At 34.0% G+C, this 22630-nt stretch overlaps 1 protein-coding gene across 1 annotated transcript in view; it reads left to right on the top strand.

Moving 5' to 3' along the window:
- The first annotated feature begins 17489 nt into the window (after positions 1 to 17489).
- The window catches only part of LOC129234123 (COMM domain-containing protein 4-like), a 32862-nt gene continuing 27721 nt past the window's right edge, over positions 17490 to 22630 (top strand). The window contains exon 1 of the mRNA XM_054868018.1: positions 17490 to 17696. Within this exon, the coding sequence (XP_054723993.1) occupies positions 17694 to 17696 (3 nt within the window). The 5' untranslated portion in view covers positions 17490 to 17693. The remainder of the gene's footprint in view (positions 17697 to 22630) is intronic.

Below are 22630 nucleotides of genomic sequence, written 5' to 3'. Positions count from 1 at the left end.
CTTTTAATTTAAAACTTCGTTTTGACCTTCTTTCTTTATTTATTTGTTTGTGCATTAAATTTTCATTTTAGGTACAAATAGAGAAACCCCAGAAAATACTATTTACACCCGGACACCCCCATGATGATGGTCTTGATTTGAAAATGTCCTCGCATTTTTTGGCATTTCTAGATTCCTTCAATTCAATGCAGTTACAAAATTTCGGGGGGGGGGGGGGGGAATAGGCTTATTTTTAAAATGTATAGGTTCTGTAAATTGGAAATCATTTCGGGTTTCAGTGGCGATGGGAGGAGGATAGGCTCTGGCTATATATATATATATATATATATATATATATATATATATATATATATATATATATATATATATATATATATAATTGATCAAAAGGGTAATTCTATGAACATAATTTATCCAAAAAATGTGCTTTTAAACAAAAATTTAGATCCCCCCTACCCCCTTCATTTAGAACACATCAAAATTGACAGGTGCACCATTTCTCTTAAGGGCTTCCCAAAAATTTTCGATTCATAGTACCCGTCAGTGGCGCTCGACTGAAAGCGCCTAAATTTTTAAGAAAGAGACAAGGGAGGGTGGGTGGCATATTCTATTGCAAATTGCGTTTGCTTTAATAATCGGCTTAATTCCTCTGAATCCTGCTGTATTAGGTTAAAACCCACACGGTTGCTCTTTAAAATTATGAGAAAAAATTTGTCTCCTTCTTTTTTTTTCTTACAGGGAGGGGGAGGGGGCTGATCCCTATCACAACTAATTTAACAGTAAGGAAATACATGCCTAGAAGTGGTGTCTCTGCTAAGCATTTTCTGGGACAAAGCACTTTTAGAATACACACAATTATTGTTGTGTTGGAAAGGAAATAACGGTTTACCAGGAGAGTTGATTTCATGAAATGCGGTGAGTGTTTGTTGAATGTTTTCATATATGATCGCTGATAAGCAGTAACTCTATAGAACTAAATTCTCAGGGGTGCCCACCGCTAGAGATAAGGCGGCGCCTCCCCAAAAAAAAGTAAAAAAATACCCCTCAAAACAAGCCCCTAAAAATTTCCGTGACGCAATCTGCACTATGACCCCCCCCCCCCCCAGATGGGCCTCCCTGAAATTCTTTATATAAGAAAGGTACGCTATATAGAACGTATCTGGATAGTCCTCGGTGAGCCAGAGTTAATTGGTTGCTCTATTCGAACACGATCTTAGAAGTTAAGGCTGTCAAATGTGAAGGAAATTCAAAAAATTTCAATGACTTAATTCATTTAAAATTAATTCACATACCTTGCACTGAAAATAACGAATGATTAAATGGCAGTTCTTATGAATAGTCACAATAGACCATCAGGGGTGCCCACCTAGTCTGTCTTGTGCTAACTGCGCCATTAAATGGGGGATGAGCTGTTTTGAGGGGTATTTTTGTCTTTTGGAGGGAGGGCGGTCTTAGTGATAATTTAGGGGATAGGAACCCCTGTAAAGACATTGGCGTACATCGGCTCAGGTGCGCGCCCTCCTTCTACAAGATTAAAAGTCTGCCGTATCTCAGACTTACCACAAATTTTTTCAAAAAAATTATAATGTAAAAAAAAAAAACCTTGGTGAAGAAAGATATGGTTGGGCATTTATAATCAATTTTATTTTAGTTTTAGATAATAAAAATCGCAATTGTGGTAAAAATGTGGAATTAAGAAAAGCAAATGAAATTCTTCCGCCGATCCACGATTTTTCTCTCTCTCTCTCTCTCTTTTTTTTTTGTCATTTTTCACTTTTTCTTGATTTTTTTCATCTTTTTTTGAGAACGTTGATAAATTTGCTAATCCTGCCACACAAATAGGCATTGGAAGAGGGTTTTAACAAATGTGAGACAGAAATTGTGAAAAACCCAGAAATGGACTTAAAATTGTCAAAATGTTAGAGCAGAGCGCATTAAAATACCTGAGGGAATCAGTAAATGCAGCATATATGGGGGGGGGGGGCTTCGCTGCTTCTGCTGCTCTCCCCTCTCCACTGTAACACGAATGGATTTGGGAAATTTGCAACTCCAGAACCCCTCCCAAGGTTTGTCTTGGAAACTTTCCAAAATTAAAAATCTAAAAACTAAAATTTAAGCTGTCTTCGGTCATAACCTACGAGGAGACATGACTACACATGAATTTACCGATTGAGGAAGAAGGCAAACAGTTTTCGTGTCCGTCTAGTATGCGTAAGTAGTGTACAAGTGGAGGAATAAAATAATTAAAAAATTTTTGAAAACTTAACGAAACATAGCAATTTTGAAATGTTTGTTTCCCTTTTCAATGATACATAAAAGGTTTTTAAATGTTTAAAATGGTATACACAGACCTGTCATTTGGGTGATCCGAGGGGCCTGGAGTTTAGAAACATTATGAAATTAGGCATTTTTATAAGTCTTTTGTTTTTTCCCCTATGAAACGTATTGAACACAAACTCTTTGCCCCCACCCCCTTCTCGCAGGAAGACTTTGAAATGATGGGCCTGATCATGCAAATTTGGATTAAGAATTATCCATTTCTCAAGGAGGAATAGATCACAAGAAAAAAATAATAATAAATAAATAAATAAATAAATAAATAATAATTTGAATTTTGAATTCAAATTATGTTTTTCGCAATCACGAGTGTGCGTATGTAGGCGTGTGTGTTTGTGTGGGGGGGAGGCGGTATGTGTGTTTGTGTGTAGGGGGTGTGTGTATGTGTGTGTAGGCATCTGTGTTTGTGTCTGTGTGCTGGCATAGTGTGTGGGTATAGTTGTGTGTATGAATGTGTGTGAAGGGGGGGTATGTGTATGTGTGTGTAGGCATATGTGTTTGTGTCTGTGTGCATTCATGAATGTGTGGGTAGTTGTGTGTATATGTGTGTGTAAGTGTATGTGTGTGTAGTTGTGTATGTATGCGCGTGCGTGTAGGACATGGATGCAACCTGGAGACGGCTTTCGCTACAGGAGCAGCATCGTGAGGACCCGGTCTACGGTGATGGTGCGCAGGGGCGGATCTAGAGGGAGGACATGGGGGCCATGGCCCCTCCCAAAGCCTTGTGATTGTAGGAATTTTTTTAAGGGAAAAAAGAAAAATATATTATGAGAAGATATCAAAATTTAACACATGTATTTTACTGAAAAGAAGTATAGGCCTTAATTGGGAGATAAATTATATCCCTATCCTCAAAACAAAACTTTTATTTCCAAAAATTTTCTCCATCTTTTACATCATTTCTTGATTCCAACTACAGACACTTGGACGATCTCTAAATGCTGCGGTTCTCAGAGTATACCTATTGTTCACAAGACCAAAGAGAGCCTAAATTTTCGTTTTTATGCCTTTAATTTCGAAACTAGGAGGAGAACCCCCTTTTCCCACGCCCTTTCACAAATGCCTTGATATATAGCAAAAAATTGCATTTTAAGTCTTGTATTTGGAAAAAATGTCAACGGAAACTAGCTTATCCAGTCCTTATCACTCAACTTGCTTAAAAGCAACTCAAATGATTTTTTTTTTTGACTTCAATTACAAATTAATTTTTATAGGACCTCTTCCCTCCCTAGTTTATATCATGATGACATCTTTAAAAGGAGGTTTTTTGGAGGAGCTCTCGAATCTTCCATCCTTTTCTAAACTATGTATAAATATAGTTAAAAATGGAATTTTTAGAGCCTCAAAGGCAAAATATTTCCAGGAAGGAAGGATTCTAAGCACCTTCACACTTCCTTTAATGTAAGCAAACATTACCTAAAGGTGCATTTTTAGGCTGGACATCTGAAGAGCTAGAAAAGCACCCCTCCTCTTCTAACTTCTCAATGTATAATGACGGAATATTTTGGTTTCTAAGCTTTATTTTCAAAATGTGTTTTGGGGCCAGCGCCCGAAACCTGACCTTTCTCCGTATATCATCAAAAATAGATAAAATGCGTTTTTAGTTTCCTAATTTTCAAAAATTACTCGGAAATGTAAATTTTGAAACATTTTCGAGGGAGATTCCCAAATCCACTCCCTCACCTAATTTCTCGATACCCCGAAAATTTAGTTTTTAAAACTTCATTTTAATAAATTTCTGGGGAGTTATCAGGGCCCAATTTCCCAATAGGCAGAGTAGGCAGCTGCCTAGGGCGGCAAATTTGCTATTATAAAACACATTTTTTGAATTAAATTGTTATTCTTGAAAGTAAAATATTAGCATTCTTTTATTTTCCACAGAGACAAGTTTTTCTTGTAATTTAATAATGATTACTTTCACACATCTTATGAAAGTCAAATGTTTTTCAATCATGGTATTTGCCAAATCGGCAGCAAAATTTGCTGAATAAAACTTTTTTTGGGACATCACTGTGATTATCTCATCGACGCGCCTCAGAATGTGAAACGCCATCATTTCTTCATAAGTTTGACAGTTCGGGGAACACTTTTTTAGGTTTTTTTGAGTAAAGGATATTTTACTTCTTTTTTTTTGGGGGGGGGGGGGAGGGGCGGCAGATTTCAAATTTGACTAGAGGCATGGAGCTAAATTCGGCCCCGGGGAGTTGGTTCAAAAATTTCGGATGGCCCCTCCCAAAACGATCGGTTGGAAACGCCACTGATGGTGCGGAAGGTGGCGGTGGGAAAATAAAATGATAGAGAACGCCAAAAACAGTCAAATGAAAGCAATAAGCAATCATGATTGCTCAAAAAAAAAAAAAAAAATCCGAAAATGATTGCTGGACTCTCTCTTCCTTTAACTTGACTGATGGGAATCTAATCCACGTCCTCCTGCCCCCACGCATAAGGAAAGCGAAATTGGAACCTGGTTAAAACTTAGCATGTAAACTTTAAGGAAGAAATAACGTTGATACATGTATTAAATTTTCACTTGCTCACGCACATAAACAAAATGAAAGTTTATATTATTTGTGAATCGCGCTTTGCCTTTACAGTTCATAAGAATTGACCTTAATTGAAAATACTTTGGCAACGACAATTCAGAAGAAAAATTTTCATTTTTCAGAGAAACAATTTAGTTGCCAAAAGTGCGATAAAACGTGCCAAGTAGAGACCTGGCGAGATATTTTTCTATTGTTTGTGAAGGCTGTAACAACGCTCTTGCGGAAATAGCCAAAGTCATTTAACTATTCGCCAAGCTTTAAGCTTGCACGTGGTGATTTTGCTGTACGCTAGGCCTATTGCCGCTAATTACGCTTATCTTTAAAGCAATTTTATTAGATTAAAATTGTTTGTTGTATCCTTTCTTTCCTTGCATGATCACTGCACGTTTTTCTTTTTTGTGTGATTTTATTTTGCAATTTGAAATTGATTCTATGGTTAAGTACTTACGTAAGTACTTACCATGTGAATTGTTAAATTATTAGCTGGATCTCGTTTCTTTTCCAGGGATCACTATTGAACGTCTGGCAAATAAGATATCTACCATGGATTTAACTAACTATGATTTAATTATTTTGCATGTAGGTACGAACAACGTATCCGATGACGCATCCTCTTGCATCCAAGAACTCAAGTTGTTACTTGGGAACATTTTCAGCTGGAATAGCAAGATAAAGATTGATTTCTGCTGTTTTGCCAAGAGAAGTAAACTGCTACTTACCACTAAACAAGCGTTTGAGGATGTCTGGGGAAATAGCAGAGCTTAATCGTAAGTATGGTAAGTATAATACACTTGTGTCTGAGCTTTGCAGTACTAACTGTGATTTATTCTTTTGCAGGTCTGATGCTTCTTGGCAAGGATTTATGGCTAGAGATGGTGTGCATTTAAATAGAGAAGGGAACAGGCGTTTAGCTCATCAGTTTGTTGATTTTTTGAATTCAACATTTAATCAAACTTTGAGACTAGACCTTCATTTGTGACACCAAATCTACCACCATCTACATCTCTTCTCTACAGTGAGGTGGTAGCGTTAAACTGCAAGACAGCTGTTCATTCTCCTAGCACTTGCTATAACCTTTTGCAAAACCCTTCTAAACAGCAACAAAGGGTTGTAAGTCATCTTCCAAGGTAATGTAAAGAGCTGCACCTTATAACTAACTAGTGGCTCTTTTCTTCTATCTAGTACTGTTCTGTATGTCATGTTGAGCAATATTGTTTTGAACAATGTTTAAAATTAAAACTGTTTAGAAGGTACGTGACACCACGAAATTGCGGGAAATGCTGAAAGCCAGAATTGCGAATTTTCTGGATGGTTGATCGTGGAATCTAGAAAGTTAGTTCAACGAAGACTAATTAGGCTGCAAGAACTCACAAATCAAATTCCTATTGATATTACAAAAAGCAATAGTTATCAATAACGACCATAATCGCAAACACAAAATCTTTATAAAAATTAAATTAAAAAAAAACTTGTTCATGAAAAATTCTTTATGCACTATAGCAAGAAAATCTCACATTTACGTTCAAAAACTTGCGTCTAGCCCTTCCCTTCATTTTTTTCCTCGTTTTAAAACATCGAAAGGTGGTGATTTTTTTTTTTCTTTTTCATATTGAATGTGAGGGTCTGAGGTCTTGCGAATAACTTGAAGTTTTTTGGTGTTTAAATTATTCTTTCTTTTCAAGTAGTTTTTAATTTTTTGATAGTATTTATAAGCATTTCTGAACTGTTTTTTTTCTTATTTTAATATTACTATTTATTATAGTAATTTAAGTTTTATAAACAATCGGCTAACAGAGCTTTTTAGCAATCCAGAAAACCGGGAACTTCAGATATCTGGGATAGCGATGGTCCCGAACTTCCCGGATAATTTGTTCTCTACTGTACTTTTATTTTCTTTATTTTGTTGCTACTTTTTAATTTGATTTCTTGTTCTATTGATTGAGGATCGCCCCCCACACCCCCATGTATTAAAAAGAAAAAAAATGGTTTGTAATATGGCTGCATGAAGGCGCCTGTAATAATTAGAGCAATTTTTCTGGAAAGTGATGCATCATCCCCTTTGAGACATTACTTCTACAGTATATCTTCAATTGTATGTATACGTCTTGTCTTAATTTCATTTTTATGCTAATTGATCTGCTTTCTTATGTTAGTTGCAAATTTGTAATAGTAATGGTCATGGATTCCCCTTTCCCTATCTGTTTTTATGTTGAGTTACCTGCATGAAGATGCATGTGTTTGTTTAAACAATTGTCCTGGAAATTATCATATTTATATTATTTTTATTATAACCCCTTGCATATTTTTGTGTACAAAAATATCTTTCTTAGTTAATTACTTGTTGTTTTTAAAAGAAAATTGCATTTGTCTGGATATTTGAAGCAGCGAAAAGCAAAGAGATATAAGGGCCAAAATTTACAATTTAGAAATAACCAATACAAATATGAGGTAAACTTTGCCTACGTCTTGTTGCAAGAGCTAGTACTAGTAACCCTTGTAGGTGACGATGTGAAGCATTGTTTTGTAGGGGACTTCAGGATGTCAAGTCAAGTTTGCAGCATCATTTGGAAACACATTTTACTCAAACCTTAAAAATGTCCTCTTACATTCCTTTGCTTCTCATTGCCTCATTTATCCTGGAAATTTTCATTATTGGTCAATTTGTACCATGGTTTTCATAGATGCATGTGCTCCTCTGTGAACTGTCCTTTGTTTTATTTCTTTATTTATTCTAGTTTGATGCATGTGCTTGCCTGATGCATAGATTGCACCATTGAAACTTTTATATATATATTCTTTAGGTTAACTATTTCAATTTGTTTTATTTACTATTTCTTTTTTTTTTTGTACTTGTTACTTGCACCCATGTTTTGAAAGATAAGTATGTGTCTGGACATTTGTCCTGGAAATTTTCATTACTTATTTTTTAACTTCTATGTAGTTGTTAAAAAATACTTATATTTGAATAGATATTTGTTCAGGATGTTTTTTCTTTGTTGTCTTTTAACTTCGAAAAAAAAAAATTTTTTTTTGTTGCTTATGAATTCTTAACACATTAAGCAATAACTAACCCTTGTCATTAATTATGATGTTGGCACCAGCAGCATGAGAACATATGTACTTAAATTTCTCCAAGAAATTTTGGTTTCTTTTCTCCTAATTTGTAGGGTTATAGTACAAATTTCTTGTTTAATGAATCTGAATGTCATTTGAATAGTAATGGTTGTGTGTGTGTGTGTTTTAATTGTAACCTGTTGTGAGATGCAAATCCTTGACTTTTACTATGATGTTTAAAATTAGTACATGCTTCTTAATTGTTTTAATCTGATAAAATATCCTTTCTATTAGGACATAAAGGTTTTGCCTCTGGATAAATGAGTGAGTTCCGCATTGATTGGAAAGATCATTCCCAACACGTGAATGAGGAGGGCTTACTGGAGCTGCCCTGTATTAAATGTCCTCTACTAAGAGATACTGCTTAATCCAAGAAAATCCCTGAATGGTGTGCCGCCATTGTTTCGTCTTTTGTCTATCATTGGCATTGCATAGTGGCATGCTTTTCAGTCGTGCACCTACAAGTTCTACAAGCACCTACTAATTCTGCAGTGATCTGAGTATAATATTTTTATCTTCTAGACAGGCCAGTAAAGAATTAATTCATCATCAGTGATGTTCATTTTGGTATATTTTTTTTACTATGAACAATAATTTTTTCAATTTATTGGTACAAGAAATTTTCTATTTCATTTAAATTCATTAAATAATAATTAATTTCTATTTCATTATTTTAAACTTATTACCAAATACAAATAAATATGCAAAGCAATAGTTTTAAGCGTGAAAAAAAATGCAGACTATGTGCTTTGTTAATTCTAATTAACTGTGACTATGAGCTAAATAATGTTGAGGAATTTAAAAATATATACTTTGAGGCAGTGAGTAAGATATAAAAGTATTCATTAACCTTCAACGTTTTAGCCTTTTGCTGAAGCTCCTTCCCCAATTTTAGCTTTTTGGCTAAACAACTTTTGAGCTCAGCTTAAACACTGATATGTACATATTAATTAAAATGTTTGATTGCTTTTTTTATATTAAAATGTCAAAAAACTAAAACTAGCGGTAAGTCGGAAGTTTTTTATTGTTCCCTATAGGATTCAAGTTATTGAGAGTTGACTATATTTGTTATTATTTTCAAGATTGGTAAATACAGTAGACCCTCGTTTTACACAGGGGTTACGTTGCTCAAAAAAGCCGCATAAATTAAGCTTTATTTAAACAGTCAAAAATGTTAGTAATGGAGGAAAAAATGCAGTGATTTAAATGAAAAGGTAAAAATTCATTTTAAAGTGCTTTGACAACTTAACCATGATGAATCAAAGAAATGCTGCAGCACGGCTAAAAATTTCCCAACCATTAATTCAAATTATTAAAAAATTGTGATGAGATTGCAATTTTGAAAAATGGAAGGGGGGTGGAGAGAAGAAATTGATTTCTATTTTTAAAAAGAAGGAAAAAAAAAAAAGATCGGGGAGAGCCCCCTCACGTCAATAAATATGGCCTAAAACCACGTTTTAAAGGCTTTAATTTCTACACATTCCCGCGGAGTTGTCCTGTGCAGTTCTTCTTCCCCCTTCCTTACAAGCCGTACTGTAGCGCTTGAAAGCGTAATGGACATAAACGTGAGATTAATGATTTTCGTGGTATTTTGTAGCTTTTCATTACCTAATTAGTTAAATTTTAGTTTTGAAAGTCAGGTGTGAAAGTGCACAACCCTACCAGCAATCATGGACCTAAACATGGTATCAATATCTTTTGTGATTTACTTTGTAGTTTAAGTATTTTGTTGCTTAAAATGCAGTTAATTTTACTTATTTAATACAAATTATTTTAAAAGAGTTTAAATATTTAAAAGAAAAAAATTTTCCTCTAAAAACCAGGTGAGGGGGGCCCCTCACTTTTTCGAGGCTTAAGCCATCACTGAAAACAAAGCAAAGCTAAATAAAAGATTAAACAAAAGCAAAACCATGCTGGAAAATATGATGAAGTTGAATTTGCTTCGAAACTGATTTACTAATGTCGGGGAAAAGAATACACCAGTAAACAGTCCGTTAATGTGACGGAAAACAAAAGATCTTGCTTGGAAAATTGGCAAAAAATACTTCATAGCACGCACTAATTTAGTAATTCATAATTTAAAACTGCATTTAGTTGACTCATTGTTGTTTTAATTTGCAGTTGTAAAAATGAATGCTTCCTAATTGAAAAAAAGTCAATGTTATTGTGTGCTGGATTCTTTTCAGTTATTGTTATGAAATTGCTTTCCCCCCAAAGTGATCACATTAAGCGGCGCCTACTGTTATTTAATTTTAGAATCTATAGTTTTTGTTGACAATTGTAAATATTAAATTTTTACAACTGCCCTGTTTTGGCCAAGTGGAATGACAAAATTTGGTTTGAGAATTTCACCTGACCATGATGTAAATCAGGAAATTTAAAATTTTAATGAAGTATTTATATTATTAGTTATTTGATAATGTGTTAAATAGTCTAATAATCTGCAATTTAGAAAAGATTTATGTAATTTATTGACTTGCTGACCATAACTTTTCCAGGTTTAATTTGTCTACGAAAAAATAGTGCATTAATAGAGGGACGAAGTTAATTCACTAACTTGACTGAATGGTGTGCCACTATTGTTATGACTTTTGTCTGACATAAGCATTACGTAGTGGCATTCTTTTCGGTTATCAGTGTTGGTTTTTATTGCTACAACAGGATTTTGAAGTTGGATCATCCAGGCTACAAACTTGAACCTTTGTTCTGGATTCTATGTACCTGCAGCATAAATTGTTTGCCTCACCTGAACATTACCACAGTAAGTCATAGACAAAGTCTCTTATTTCATTTTTATTTTTAATCTATATGTTTTATTCCGTATATGTATTATATGTTGTATTCCGTTACATAGGTATGTAAATAACACTACAACTTGCGACAGGCAACATTGGATAAGAAAGTTATAAAATAAGTTTCGATATTCCTCTTAGATGTACGCATTATAACCAAACATTTGTACATATTCCCATCTGTATATATACATTCACATTTTTTTGTCTGTTTTCAGTTTTTAGAGTCTCAACGCTTACATTGCAATGTGTTTTCGCCAAAGCAAGAAGTAATATTTTAGTGTTATAATAAAACAAGGCTTTCTTTGATTTTTCAAGAGATATATTGTGACAGGTTTTCGCCAAGAGAGTCATTTTGTCTCCAAAGTTATATATTTTGACGAAAACAAATACATGAAGATCCTATTAGAATTAAATCCATGAGCCTGCTAAAAAAAAGGTAAGTCGAAAAGTATTAATTTATTACCTCGAGTGCAATAAAAGCAGTATTATTTAGGATTGAATCGCAGCTATTTAGGAAAAAATAAAAATTGAAAAAAAAAAAGGTTGCACAGCTTATCTTACACCAGATTCATAGTTACTGACAGCAATTTCTGTAACAGACCAGAACAAGGCTATTGCTTTAACGTTTTAAAGAAAAGATGGCCTTCGGCTTATATTAAACTTTTTCAAAAATTAAGAAAAATAAACATACACGTATTTATCAACACCTTTTACATCTTTGGCTTTACATATTATTTCTCAGCTAACCCTGAACTTCTTCAGAAAGATTTCAATTACTAAAACACTTAGAAAATTTTTCAATTGTCGGCAAGTGTTATTACACCATAAACTATGCACTAATGTTTAGCGGATGCATCAAAAAATAATCATTATCTATAGTTCACTAACTGAATTTTCAAATATTGAAACAGAATTAAAAAACATATCTTATGAATTATATTAAGAAAACATTTTATCCAGTTAAATGAATCAATTAACCACCACATTTTAAAGCACAAAAATTGCAAATTGCTGTGTTTCGGTGTTTCAAGGAACACCTTTTTCAATGCAAAGAAGCGTGAGCTTCTGGATGAAAAGTCCTTTCTTTGGATCTTTGATTGAATGACTTTTAATCCATAAACTTACACTTCTTTGCATTCAGAAAGGCGTACCTTGTAACATTGAAATACGTGTCTGCAGCAATTTGGAGGACAGAGTTACGACAATGTGGATGTAGCGTGTGTTCAAAATAGCAGCGTTACAGCCATTAATAAGTTGCCGCCAAATCAAGTTTGGTAAAAATATCATTAAATACTATTTAGGTTCAATTTTCTTCCCCCCCTTGTATGTGTGATTTTAAGGATTAATGATGCCAATTAAGATTTTGTGGAACTAATATCTGTATTTAAATGGAGATAATGGGAATATTGTTCTTTTATTTATACTATTGGACCTTTACTGGTGAAGATTTTTATAACTAATCATGACTTAGATTTTCCATGGGAGGTTAATATTATTCCAAAACACTGATATAGGCATTCTAATGGTGACTTTTAGGGAAAAAATTTTCTTTCCCAAAGGTCAAGTTTTATGTACTATTGTCGCCATTGAAATGAGAATTTAGAAAAAAGAAAGGTTGTGCTTCTTATTTTAATGGCGTTTTTACAACAATCTTTTTGATATTTTATATTTGTTTTATTCACAGCTGTGTTGACGCTGTTTAAGAACTTGAATTCCTTCTGAAGGGGACGAATTCCGTTCCTGACAAAAGCGGTCAACATAGACAGGTGGTCAACTTTACAGGTTTTACTGTATATTCAAAAGAAATTGATAATAAAGGAACTACAACGTGCCTTTGTGTTTTCTGTGATCATTTTTAACATTGCAAATGAGTTAGTTAAAAAAATTGTTAAAAATTAACGTATGGTTCAAATTAAATAATTCTTAATCATCAAAACTTTGGAGAACCAAATATGTAAACAAGATATCTTTGAAAAGCATTATTAGTAGTTACAATGTAAGTATTATTATTTTATAAAAGTATGGGGGGTCAATTGCAATCTTCTTAGCGGACGCCGTGATTGCAGACCACGTGCGACCAGACGGGAAATGGTTCTGGTTGACATGGGAACATTCAGGGTATCTTGCACCTGCTGCAGAATCGAGGAACAAGTGACTTGTAGGTCTGCTACAGCTTGTCGGTGGATGCGTCGATCCACGCGTTCTGACGTCACTCTGGCTGCCCTTGCACCCCTCAATCTTGCCACATTCCGTTGTTCCAACCATCTTCGGCACAGCCGATGCACCGTGCTCACATCCATGTGGGTATCAACTGCGATTTGACGTACGGACCGACCTCCCCTTCTCAATGCGATCACCATACCCCTCGTAAAATCGTCTATCTGCTGGAAGTGCCTTCGTTGACGGCGAACTAGTCGTTTTTATTAAAAAATGATCTCTCTGTTTCGATTCTTTGAAACTTTACTGGTAATTAGAAATATGCATCAGATAAAATGTTTAATACAAGAATTTAAAGACACATACTTTATTTAGAACAACAAAAAAAGGGAAAAGGGGTATATACTACTAGGGGTATAAGGGGTTTTACTGTATGAATGTTGAAGATCAGAAAAACTATTAAAAAAAAAAAACTTTGAATCAATCAAGTAGAAAGGTAACGCTTTTCATGCTAAGTGTACTAACAATGCTGCTGCGGAGAGAAGGATAATAGCATAAGTCGACAGAATCATCATTTTGCAAATCACAGCAAGTGCAATCGCCCTTAATTTTTTGTTCAAATTCTGAAAGCAATTCGGATAGTTGTGGTAGAGTTCTACTGTGTAGCTGCCAACATATCTACTTTAAAAATCTTACAATGCATGCCATGGGTGTATTTGTACACTTTTTTAACCAACACACAACAAACTGTTAAAACTGAAAGCATTATATTTTCAAATCTTTACTTGTAATTAATCAGCACAGAAAAAAAAAAAAAACTGGATTCAAAAAAAGCATAGGATTACAACAAGCAGTTAGTTTCAAAAAGGCAGGCTTGTGCATTTAAAAATTTATTAAGTGTGCACTTTTAAAATATTGTCTTATATTTTTCTGTAGGATGCATTAATATTATTCTTTTGGAAGAAACTAATAACTTGCTGTATTATCTTACTTTTTCTGTCGTAAATTAATGCAGTCAGCTGCTTTTGCTGAAACTACTTTCACTGGAACTTAAGCTTTCTTAAGTTGCTGACTTAGCAACATTCAAAAAATTTATTTCCCTAACTTATTCAAAACAATATATTTTTTTTTGGAAGTTCTTAATGATTAAAATGTTATCCAGGTTATTATCAGACAGGACTGCACAGCTCTGTCCTCGTCTTTCTGACACTACTGAATTTTCTTTTGCACTCTGAATTGCTGTGAGGTATGGCTAGAATGAAAAGCATAGAAAAGGAGAGCCTTTCATACTTCAATGAACCATTGACATTAAATTTCTTCAAAGCAGCCTATTTTTTATCCATCCTCTCCCTTTTTAGCACAACATCGGGCAAATTATCTATTTGTACAGAGTGGAATTCACTTTGGAGCTTATCTTAGGCTCTTCATCTGCAGTTTCTCTATTCTTCTGAAGCAACATAACAGGATACTCATTTTCTAAATTTTCTTTATTTTTGAAAATGAAATTATTGTGAATTGTCAGGTTATATATGGGCATGGCAAAATGATGCTTGTGCAACCTTTAATTACACAATATGAAGTATAAGAAGGCAATTGTTAATGTCCAAGTGATGGAATCACAAAAACCGTTTTTTGGGGGTCGGCACTTTGTCACACTGGATCGCCAGGTGGCAAGGGCCACCTTAAATTTAGAACTTTATTTCATGACGCGAATTTTTATGAATGAGCTGCTTTTACAGTGTAGAATTTTCTGAAACGGCCGCTTTTACATTGCAGATCTTTGTGAAGGAGTTGCAAAGCGAACCCAATTCGATTCTGCGTCGAACCTATTTTGGCGAGCTCAGCTCTGCATAAAGCCAATTCGGGCCCCTTGTTAGTTTGTTCACCAGGTCTCCCTCTTCTCATAAAACTTTTAACATTTGTATGTCTCAGATTCCAACTGGGCCCCTAGTTCCCGACTAGGCTAACATGGCCTCTGAGCCAGCAACAAATGTTGTTCGCTAATTTCCTGTTTCTCCCAATTAATAATGTTGAAAAAAGACCAAATATAATTAAAAAACCAAGCTGGTATCATTGTGGTACTCTACTCACTGACATTTTTGCTGTTGGTTAAGATATGACACTAAAGACTCTGGAGAAATACAGTGGTATTTTGCAGAAATTTTTTAAGAGAACTTCAGTTTTAAAGTTTATCAAGATCTCAATTGAGGTTGCACTATACTGTAAATGTGTAAATTTTTGTTTCTAAATTCAATGAAATCCATCAAATTGTGAAACAGCAAAACATGTGAATAAAAAATCAAGTAACTTCAATTGTTAATGGAGTTTTTTTATAATAACAACAAACAATATCAATACATCCTGATTATTATACTCAACGTTAAATCCCGGTTATCACAAATTTGCCATTTCAACTGCGCTTGTACACAGACTTAGCTGATTTCAAAAATCTTGCTAACATTTTAAATTTGTTAATAAATATGAGATAGCAACAGATAAAAATTAGAAATCACAAAGCTAACTCTGGTTTAGTTTTTAGGCCTCGGTAAAGATTGAGTTTTGAGTCTTAATTATTAATGGATTCAAAGTCTGATTTTTCTATCAATGGCCCTTTTTCAGGGCTAAATTTTCAACTTCAGAAGAGCGTACTAGAATTGCAGCATCACTTCTAATACAAAGCCGAACCATCAACCTAAATAAAAATGTATAATACTGCTATTTAAGCCTAACGTAAAATATCCACAAAAGACGGACATCTGTACTCATATTCCAATCATTTTTGAAGTACCCAACGGGTTTTAGGTTTACGTTAAATAAATATTTTCAAACCAATAAATATTGGAAGTGTCATTTTCCCCTTTTCATTATAAAGATTATCAGTTATTCATATCCGCAGTTTCATGTAATATATCAAAAAATCGCAGTGAAAATATTCTAATCGCAGTCATTAATTTTTTGGGACTCTAGCTCAGTATAAATATAAACAAGCAACACAAAATCTTAAAACAGAAATCCCAAAAAGCTAAGTCCGCGCGCAAGCGCAGTTGAAATGGCAAATTTGTGATAACCGGGATTTAACGTCTACTGATTATTATACATTACACAAGCAAATGAAACCAATGTAAAATTTTGAACATCAAAACAACATAATTGAAATAACATAGAGTAATAACTGTTCTTACCTACCTGTCACCCAAAAAAAAAATGTAGCATATAGAACAAAAAAGTCAGCAATAGAGTATGGTAGATTTTAAAGTATACTAGCACTCTCTTTTGCTATCCATTTTGTTATCGATGTTTCCATTATGAATCCAATTATCTTTTTACATGCTTTTTCTTAAGACTATGATCGAGCAAAGGTATGGAAGCTTCTACATTTTTAAGCTACAACATGATGATTCACTATTCCCGCATTCGAGTGCCAAGCAGAAGTGCGGCATAATGTGATCTTTCTCCCAAACCAAAAATATGGAATAAAAAGAACAAAAACATAATTTTAATCTTGAATTTTAACGGCGAACTTTACCAGTACTTAACATTGATATTTGTAAACTCACGGACCAAGTAATTTCCCCTAACCTCGAACCCAATTCATGAATATCGTACCTCGAACCCATTGGTCACTCTATTCGAACGCGACCTTAGAAGTTAAGACTTTCAAATGTGAAGGAAATGGAAAAAAATTTCAATGATTTAATTGATTAAAAATTAATTCACATACCTTGCACAGAAAATACTTTCCTTTAATTAAAATGCATCGATTTTGTTCAAGATATACGCTTTTTTTAAACATGCCAGGATATGCCAATTAATATAAGTAGTTAACAGTTAAAATTCATCTAAACCGTTTAATTTAAAATTTTCAACGGTACTTTTGAAAGTTCATTGCACATTTAAATTAAAAAGAACTATCTTTAGAGATATCTGTTGTACGTAACTAAGGCCTGCATTAACTGCGTCATTAACTACATTCAACTCTTCGTGTATTTTAACTTCAACCCATGCTTTAACTGTATTAAAAACAAGATTTATTCAAATCGCCAGCTAAGCGAGAATGCGCCAAATACGGCAACCCCAAATTTTACTTGCGCAGCAGGGGGTAACTCATTAACTCCATGGGTGGTCCTAGCCTTCGGCGCAATCCCCCTCCGGGGTTCCTATTATCAGACGCGCTCCTCAATGAACACAGCACAAGACTAAAAAACAGGTTTTAGTGTTGCCACACGAGTTTTGAAATACAAAAATTAAATTTACTGTGCATATGTCCGTAGGCTACGGTCTCATCAAATATGCACATTTTTGATATATTTTTTTTTTTGAAAGTGAATTTGCAATTTTAAAAGGAAATTTTATAATTTCTTATTACCAGGCACCTAAATGATGAGCCTGCTTTTTTACAAATCGCCGGAATTTGATGTTGACTGATCAGATTTTGGCGATTGCGACTTGGCGCTTCTTTTGTTTATCTGTCGCCGCGACGATTCGCGCATTCGTGCTCTTCTTTACTTTCCTTACTCTCGTGAAAAGTTTGGTGGGAGGGGAGTGTACACATTCCATGGCTTAGACAAGAGCTAATTTTTTTAAACTTATGTTCATTTACTCTTTGCGTATTTTTTTTTTTTTATCTTCAGACTAGCCTCTTTACTCTAAACAATTTTCAGAGTTTGAAAGTTAAGCTTTTGACTTAACAAGTCCTTTGAGGAGTGGTTTTCGTGGTAACTTTGATGACTTTTGAAATTCTTGTAACATGGTAAGATGTTTCTTGTAAAGGATGTTTTCTAGCTATATAATTCTTCAGTTATTAATTTCAATTTTGAGCTGAATAATTTCTTAAACCCGTAAGAGGGGACGTGCGGTCTCACAGACCGATCAAATTTTCATCATACCACCCCAAATGCATGCTTAGTCCTTTTGAATTGTTTTGCCGATAGTGTCTTTGTTTGAGACTCCTCTGACATCACCCTCTCCCATGAAACTCTTTCCAAATGAAGTTGGTAGTCGTTTGGAGTGGGGGGGGGGTACGACTTACGACTTATGCGCAAGTATATTGGGGTGTATCAGAAAATACTTTTTTTTTAAATTCAATTTGTCAAATTCATAAGAAGTTGCCTCTATCGACCCACATATTACAGAAAAAAATTTCAACCGAATCAAAAAATATTAAGGTGTCCCGCACAAAGCTTTAAAGTTTATAATTTTCTCCAAAAAATAAATTTTTTCTAAATTTTTTTTTTGGAATAACAGAAAAAATTTAAAAAAAAATTTCAAGTCGAAAAATGTACGCAGTAAAGTGTCAGAGAAAAAAGCAAGGGGGAAAAAAGTATCATAAACAATATTCGCAACTCCAATTAACTATAGGGGCGCTGCAGTAACTATCTAATGGCGGATGAAACGAATGCCGTAACTTAAAACTTGCTTTGAAGCTAAATGACTGACAGTAACTTTTCACCGTGTTTGTGGGAAGCTTTCCTTTCTATTCCTCTGAAATTGCTTTACACCACAAACTGTCTAAAGCCAGTAATTTATCCTAAAGAAAACACATGGAATGGAATGTTTTACCTTTTGGTGGTATTGTTAATCCCCGCAAGGGTAGCGTATTCAAGCTGTAGAGTTGCGACTACGTCTCCTGCATTTATTCTATACTTCTGTAGTTTCCACAAAAAAAAAGTATTTTACAAGATCACGTGGATGGTTAGAAACAGGGTTTCCAATCCCGAATTCTGTGGGATCCCGCATGATATTTTACGGGATTAAGAACAAAACCTGCAAAGATCTGCTGTGCAAACGTTTTATAACTTTTGCCCCTCATAAAACGATTATTTTCACAAGCATCATTTGAAGTTTGAATCACTTTTCCCGTATTTCTACAAAATGAGTAAGAAAACTTTTGTCTCATTTGATGAAGGCTGAAAACGAATTTGTGTTCTCAATCGAGGTTTCAGTTTCATACATTCAGCAGTTGAGAAAATGCATAAAAATTATAAAAGTTTTTGAAAACCAACACTAAAATTCAAAACCCAGAAATTTACGCTTTAGAAAAAATTGAGAAAGTGTAGTACAGATTGCAAAACCCACTGGAGCAGCCAGAATACAATGTTGGAACACTTCAGTAAGCTTAAGGAAAACACTCGAAACCTTGAACTTGCTAAAAGTGCACAATATTTTTCTCTGAAGAAGAAAGCTATAAAAACCTCATTATGGTTTCTAACCTTGTAGAAAATGCCTGCCAATGTCTTTGTCACCATGAAGCTGATATGATAAATATGGGTGGTATCTTGAAAAAATTATGTTTGGATGAATAACTGACTAATCTGCAATATTCGTAAAGAGGCGACAGAAACTTGGATGAAACACAGGATGACTCACAGTAGGTTAAGCGGATCAAGTTTTTGATTGTCTCTTTCAAGTGAGAGGTAAAATTAAAAACTTTTACTGAAACTGGCTTGGTGAAATCAGTGTTCACTCTGTGCTGTAATGAATCAAACGCACTGATACGATGACCAATGTCATTATAGTTAGCATGGATACAGCAGTACATAAATCAAAAAAATCGTATTTGTCTGAAATTTGAGCAAAAGCGAAGCATGACTCCCATAAGAAACAAAAAATATTAGAAGGTCATGAGGTTTGTGGAGATCTTCTGCTAAATGTCCACAATTATTTAAACTAAAACTAACTGCTGTGGAGCCATAGCTCACATTTTCATCAATTGCATTACTTTTGGGGCAAAAATCCCTTCCCATCCCATACAAAGCGAAGGATACACTTTTTTGCTCCAAACGATAGTTACTTATTATTATGTGGCTTTGCAATACTCTACAAATGGTGTACTGAAAAAGCCTCCAGCAACACTCACACATCCTTTTAGAGATGTTGAGAAACAGTAGTATGGAAAAAGGAAAACTTGATATAATATGATAATACACACAATATTCTACATATGTTTTGGTGTTTAGTTTTTTTAACTTAATTCTTGTAATAACCTACTTTTATGTAATTAAATGAAAGCTATGTTTGCAAGATTATTTTATAACCTTTAATTTTTTTCTAAACTTCACAAATTTAAATAATTTCTATCTTTTAAACATAAAGAAATGTTTGTGTAAAAAAAAATGTAAAAATTCTTTATTAGCAAAGATATTTTTAAACCAACATTTGCGAAATAAAATTTTAAAAGCTGATGCATTTATATTGAAAATTCTAACTTAAACTTTTGAAAAATCCTTTTTTTTTCCATACTATGCAGGAACCAAAATGCCGCATGAGAGCAAAACCTTTTATTTGACGATAATTCCCGACCTTATTATTCACAATTTTCAACTTGAAAAAAATTTAATATTTTTTCTGTTATTCAAAAAAAATATTTAGAAAATATTGATTTTTTAAAGAAAATTATAAACTTTAGGCCTCTTGCGGGACACCTAAATATTTTTGGATTTGAAAAATTTTTTTATGTAAGATGTGGGTTAGTACGGACAATTTTTTGTAAACTTAACAAATTGAATTTTGAAAAAAAAAAAATCCAATACACCCTATAACAGCGATTCCCGAACTTTTTAAGCCACGGAACCCTAGGTGCTTTACATTTACGTCATGGAGCCCCATTATTGTTCGTGACTGGAAGAAGAAATATTTGCGATCTGGAATTCAAATGATAAAACACAGTTGTGGAAGATCTTAGACAGCATTAATGGAATAGGAGTTGAGATTCTCCACGGATATTTTTCAAAACTGAAATCTTAAATATGCAACACTAAGCCATCATAAACAACATTAGAAAGGTTGGGGTTCGGAAACTTTCCCCTGGAAGTTTTCGATATTACAGTATTAAAAACGAAAACTTGGACAATATTTAATAATTTTGGCACAGTGCTAAGGTCAGAGGCGCACCTCTGGAATCTTCTTGAGAATGAGGTACTAAAAACAAAATTTCAACGAACTTCAATGATGTGGGAGATATGTACTTCATGAAATTTCCTTCAGAAATGTTTTCTAATTTAAGTCTTAAAACCGTAACTGCAGACGTTCTTCATGATTTTATGGGAAGGATGTGGATTGCACATTTTCCTTCGAGAATATTTTAAAAATTGAAGTTCTAAAAATGATAAAAAAGGGAGGATTATTTTTTAATGATGTTGGGGAAGGATAGAGTTGGGGTGTGTAAATTTGTTGAGCTCCTCAAAACGTCTATGTAGGCTATCTTTGATGATGTTAGGAAAAGGGATGGGGTTCCGGGCGCTCCACGATTTTTTTCAAAATTGATATCGTACGTATGCAATAGTAATTTCTATTCTGAGTGAAATGAACTTTTTAATTTCCCTTGATTTAAATTTATCAAATTAAATCTTGGGTGATATTAAAAGGGTTGGGGTTCAGGATTCTCCCTGGATATTTTTTGAAATTTAATTCCGAAAAAGGTAATTTTTGACTTTTTTGGATAAATTGAAAGGAAGGGATAGAGATCAGGTACCCTTTCTTGCCCATCAATTTTTTGAAATCGAAGTTCTAAAAATGAAATTTTAAACGAGTTTTTATAAAGTTGTGGAGAGGGTTCTTGTGGGCAGGAGAAGAGGAGGCTCTCCCAAAAAGTTTTCAGAATTAACAACCTTAAAACGAAATTTTGGACATTTGTTGACTGCAGCCTCGTGCGCTGTTCCCTTGAACTAGTTTTGAAATTGAGGCTTTAAATACGAAATTTTAATTCACCTTTAATAATGTGGAAGGCGTTAGGGGGTTCTTGACCAGAACATTTTCTGTTTTTTTCTTGAATCCTTATAATTTTAGGAGCCTTGCATCCTTATAATTTTTGAGGCGGGCTGAAGTTGAAAGGGCTCCTCCAGTTAGTTTTTGAAATTCAAGTCCAAAATACGAAAAATTTTCTTAATAAAGTGAGACGTTCAGGACCATCCTGTAAATTGTCTCAGAATTGAAGCCCCATCCCTTTTCCTAACATCATCAAAGATAGCCTACATAGACGTTTTGAGGAGCTCAACAATTGAAGAAAATGAACACTTTGGCTATCTTTAATGATCTTGGGAAATGTGGACGCGTTACATTTCTTGTATCTGAACGGTCCCTGTCGCAGATTTTAATCGACACAATAGACTTCTTTTCTTTTTTCATTTAAGGTTGAAAAAACTGCATTTTTTGATTTTATAGCTTCAATTTAGCGCTTCTGGTACAGGTGTCCTCCTGCTCTCCTAAGCTATGCCTTTGGTCATGTTTTGAATTTAAAATAAAGTTTTCTTGAGTAGCAATGATATTTCACACCGTTAAAAAAAAAAAAAAAGTAGCAGTGCCTGAAAGGGAAAAAGTATCTGGAATTGAGAAAGATGTCAAATGAAATTAGAACAAACAAAGACAATCTGACATTATGAAAAAGCTCTTCAACTTAAATGCTATTAGGTGTGATAAAATGAAAATGAGTATTTTGTAAACATGCGCAATGTTGAAACATTGATTCAAAGGAAAATATTTTTCACGGAAAAAAAATATGCCATTAAAAAACAATGGCTGCTCAAGGCGTATGCACAGCAGAAATTTTCTGGCACCTCGGCGGCCAAATATGTCACTGCTAATGACGACTAATATTTACAATGTGGCACGACATTTTGAATCAATGATCTCCTTACTTTTTATTTTTTCCTCAAATTACTGTAGAATTTTTTGCAACTGTGGCGAAAC

This window comes from Uloborus diversus, chromosome 1 (assembly GCF_026930045.1).
Source record: "Uloborus diversus isolate 005 chromosome 1, Udiv.v.3.1, whole genome shotgun sequence".
In the NCBI taxonomy this organism is placed as follows: domain Eukaryota; kingdom Metazoa; phylum Arthropoda; class Arachnida; order Araneae; family Uloboridae; genus Uloborus; species Uloborus diversus.
The sequence above is the reverse complement of the archived record's forward strand: the minus strand, read 5'-3'. Positions and strand labels throughout refer to the sequence as shown.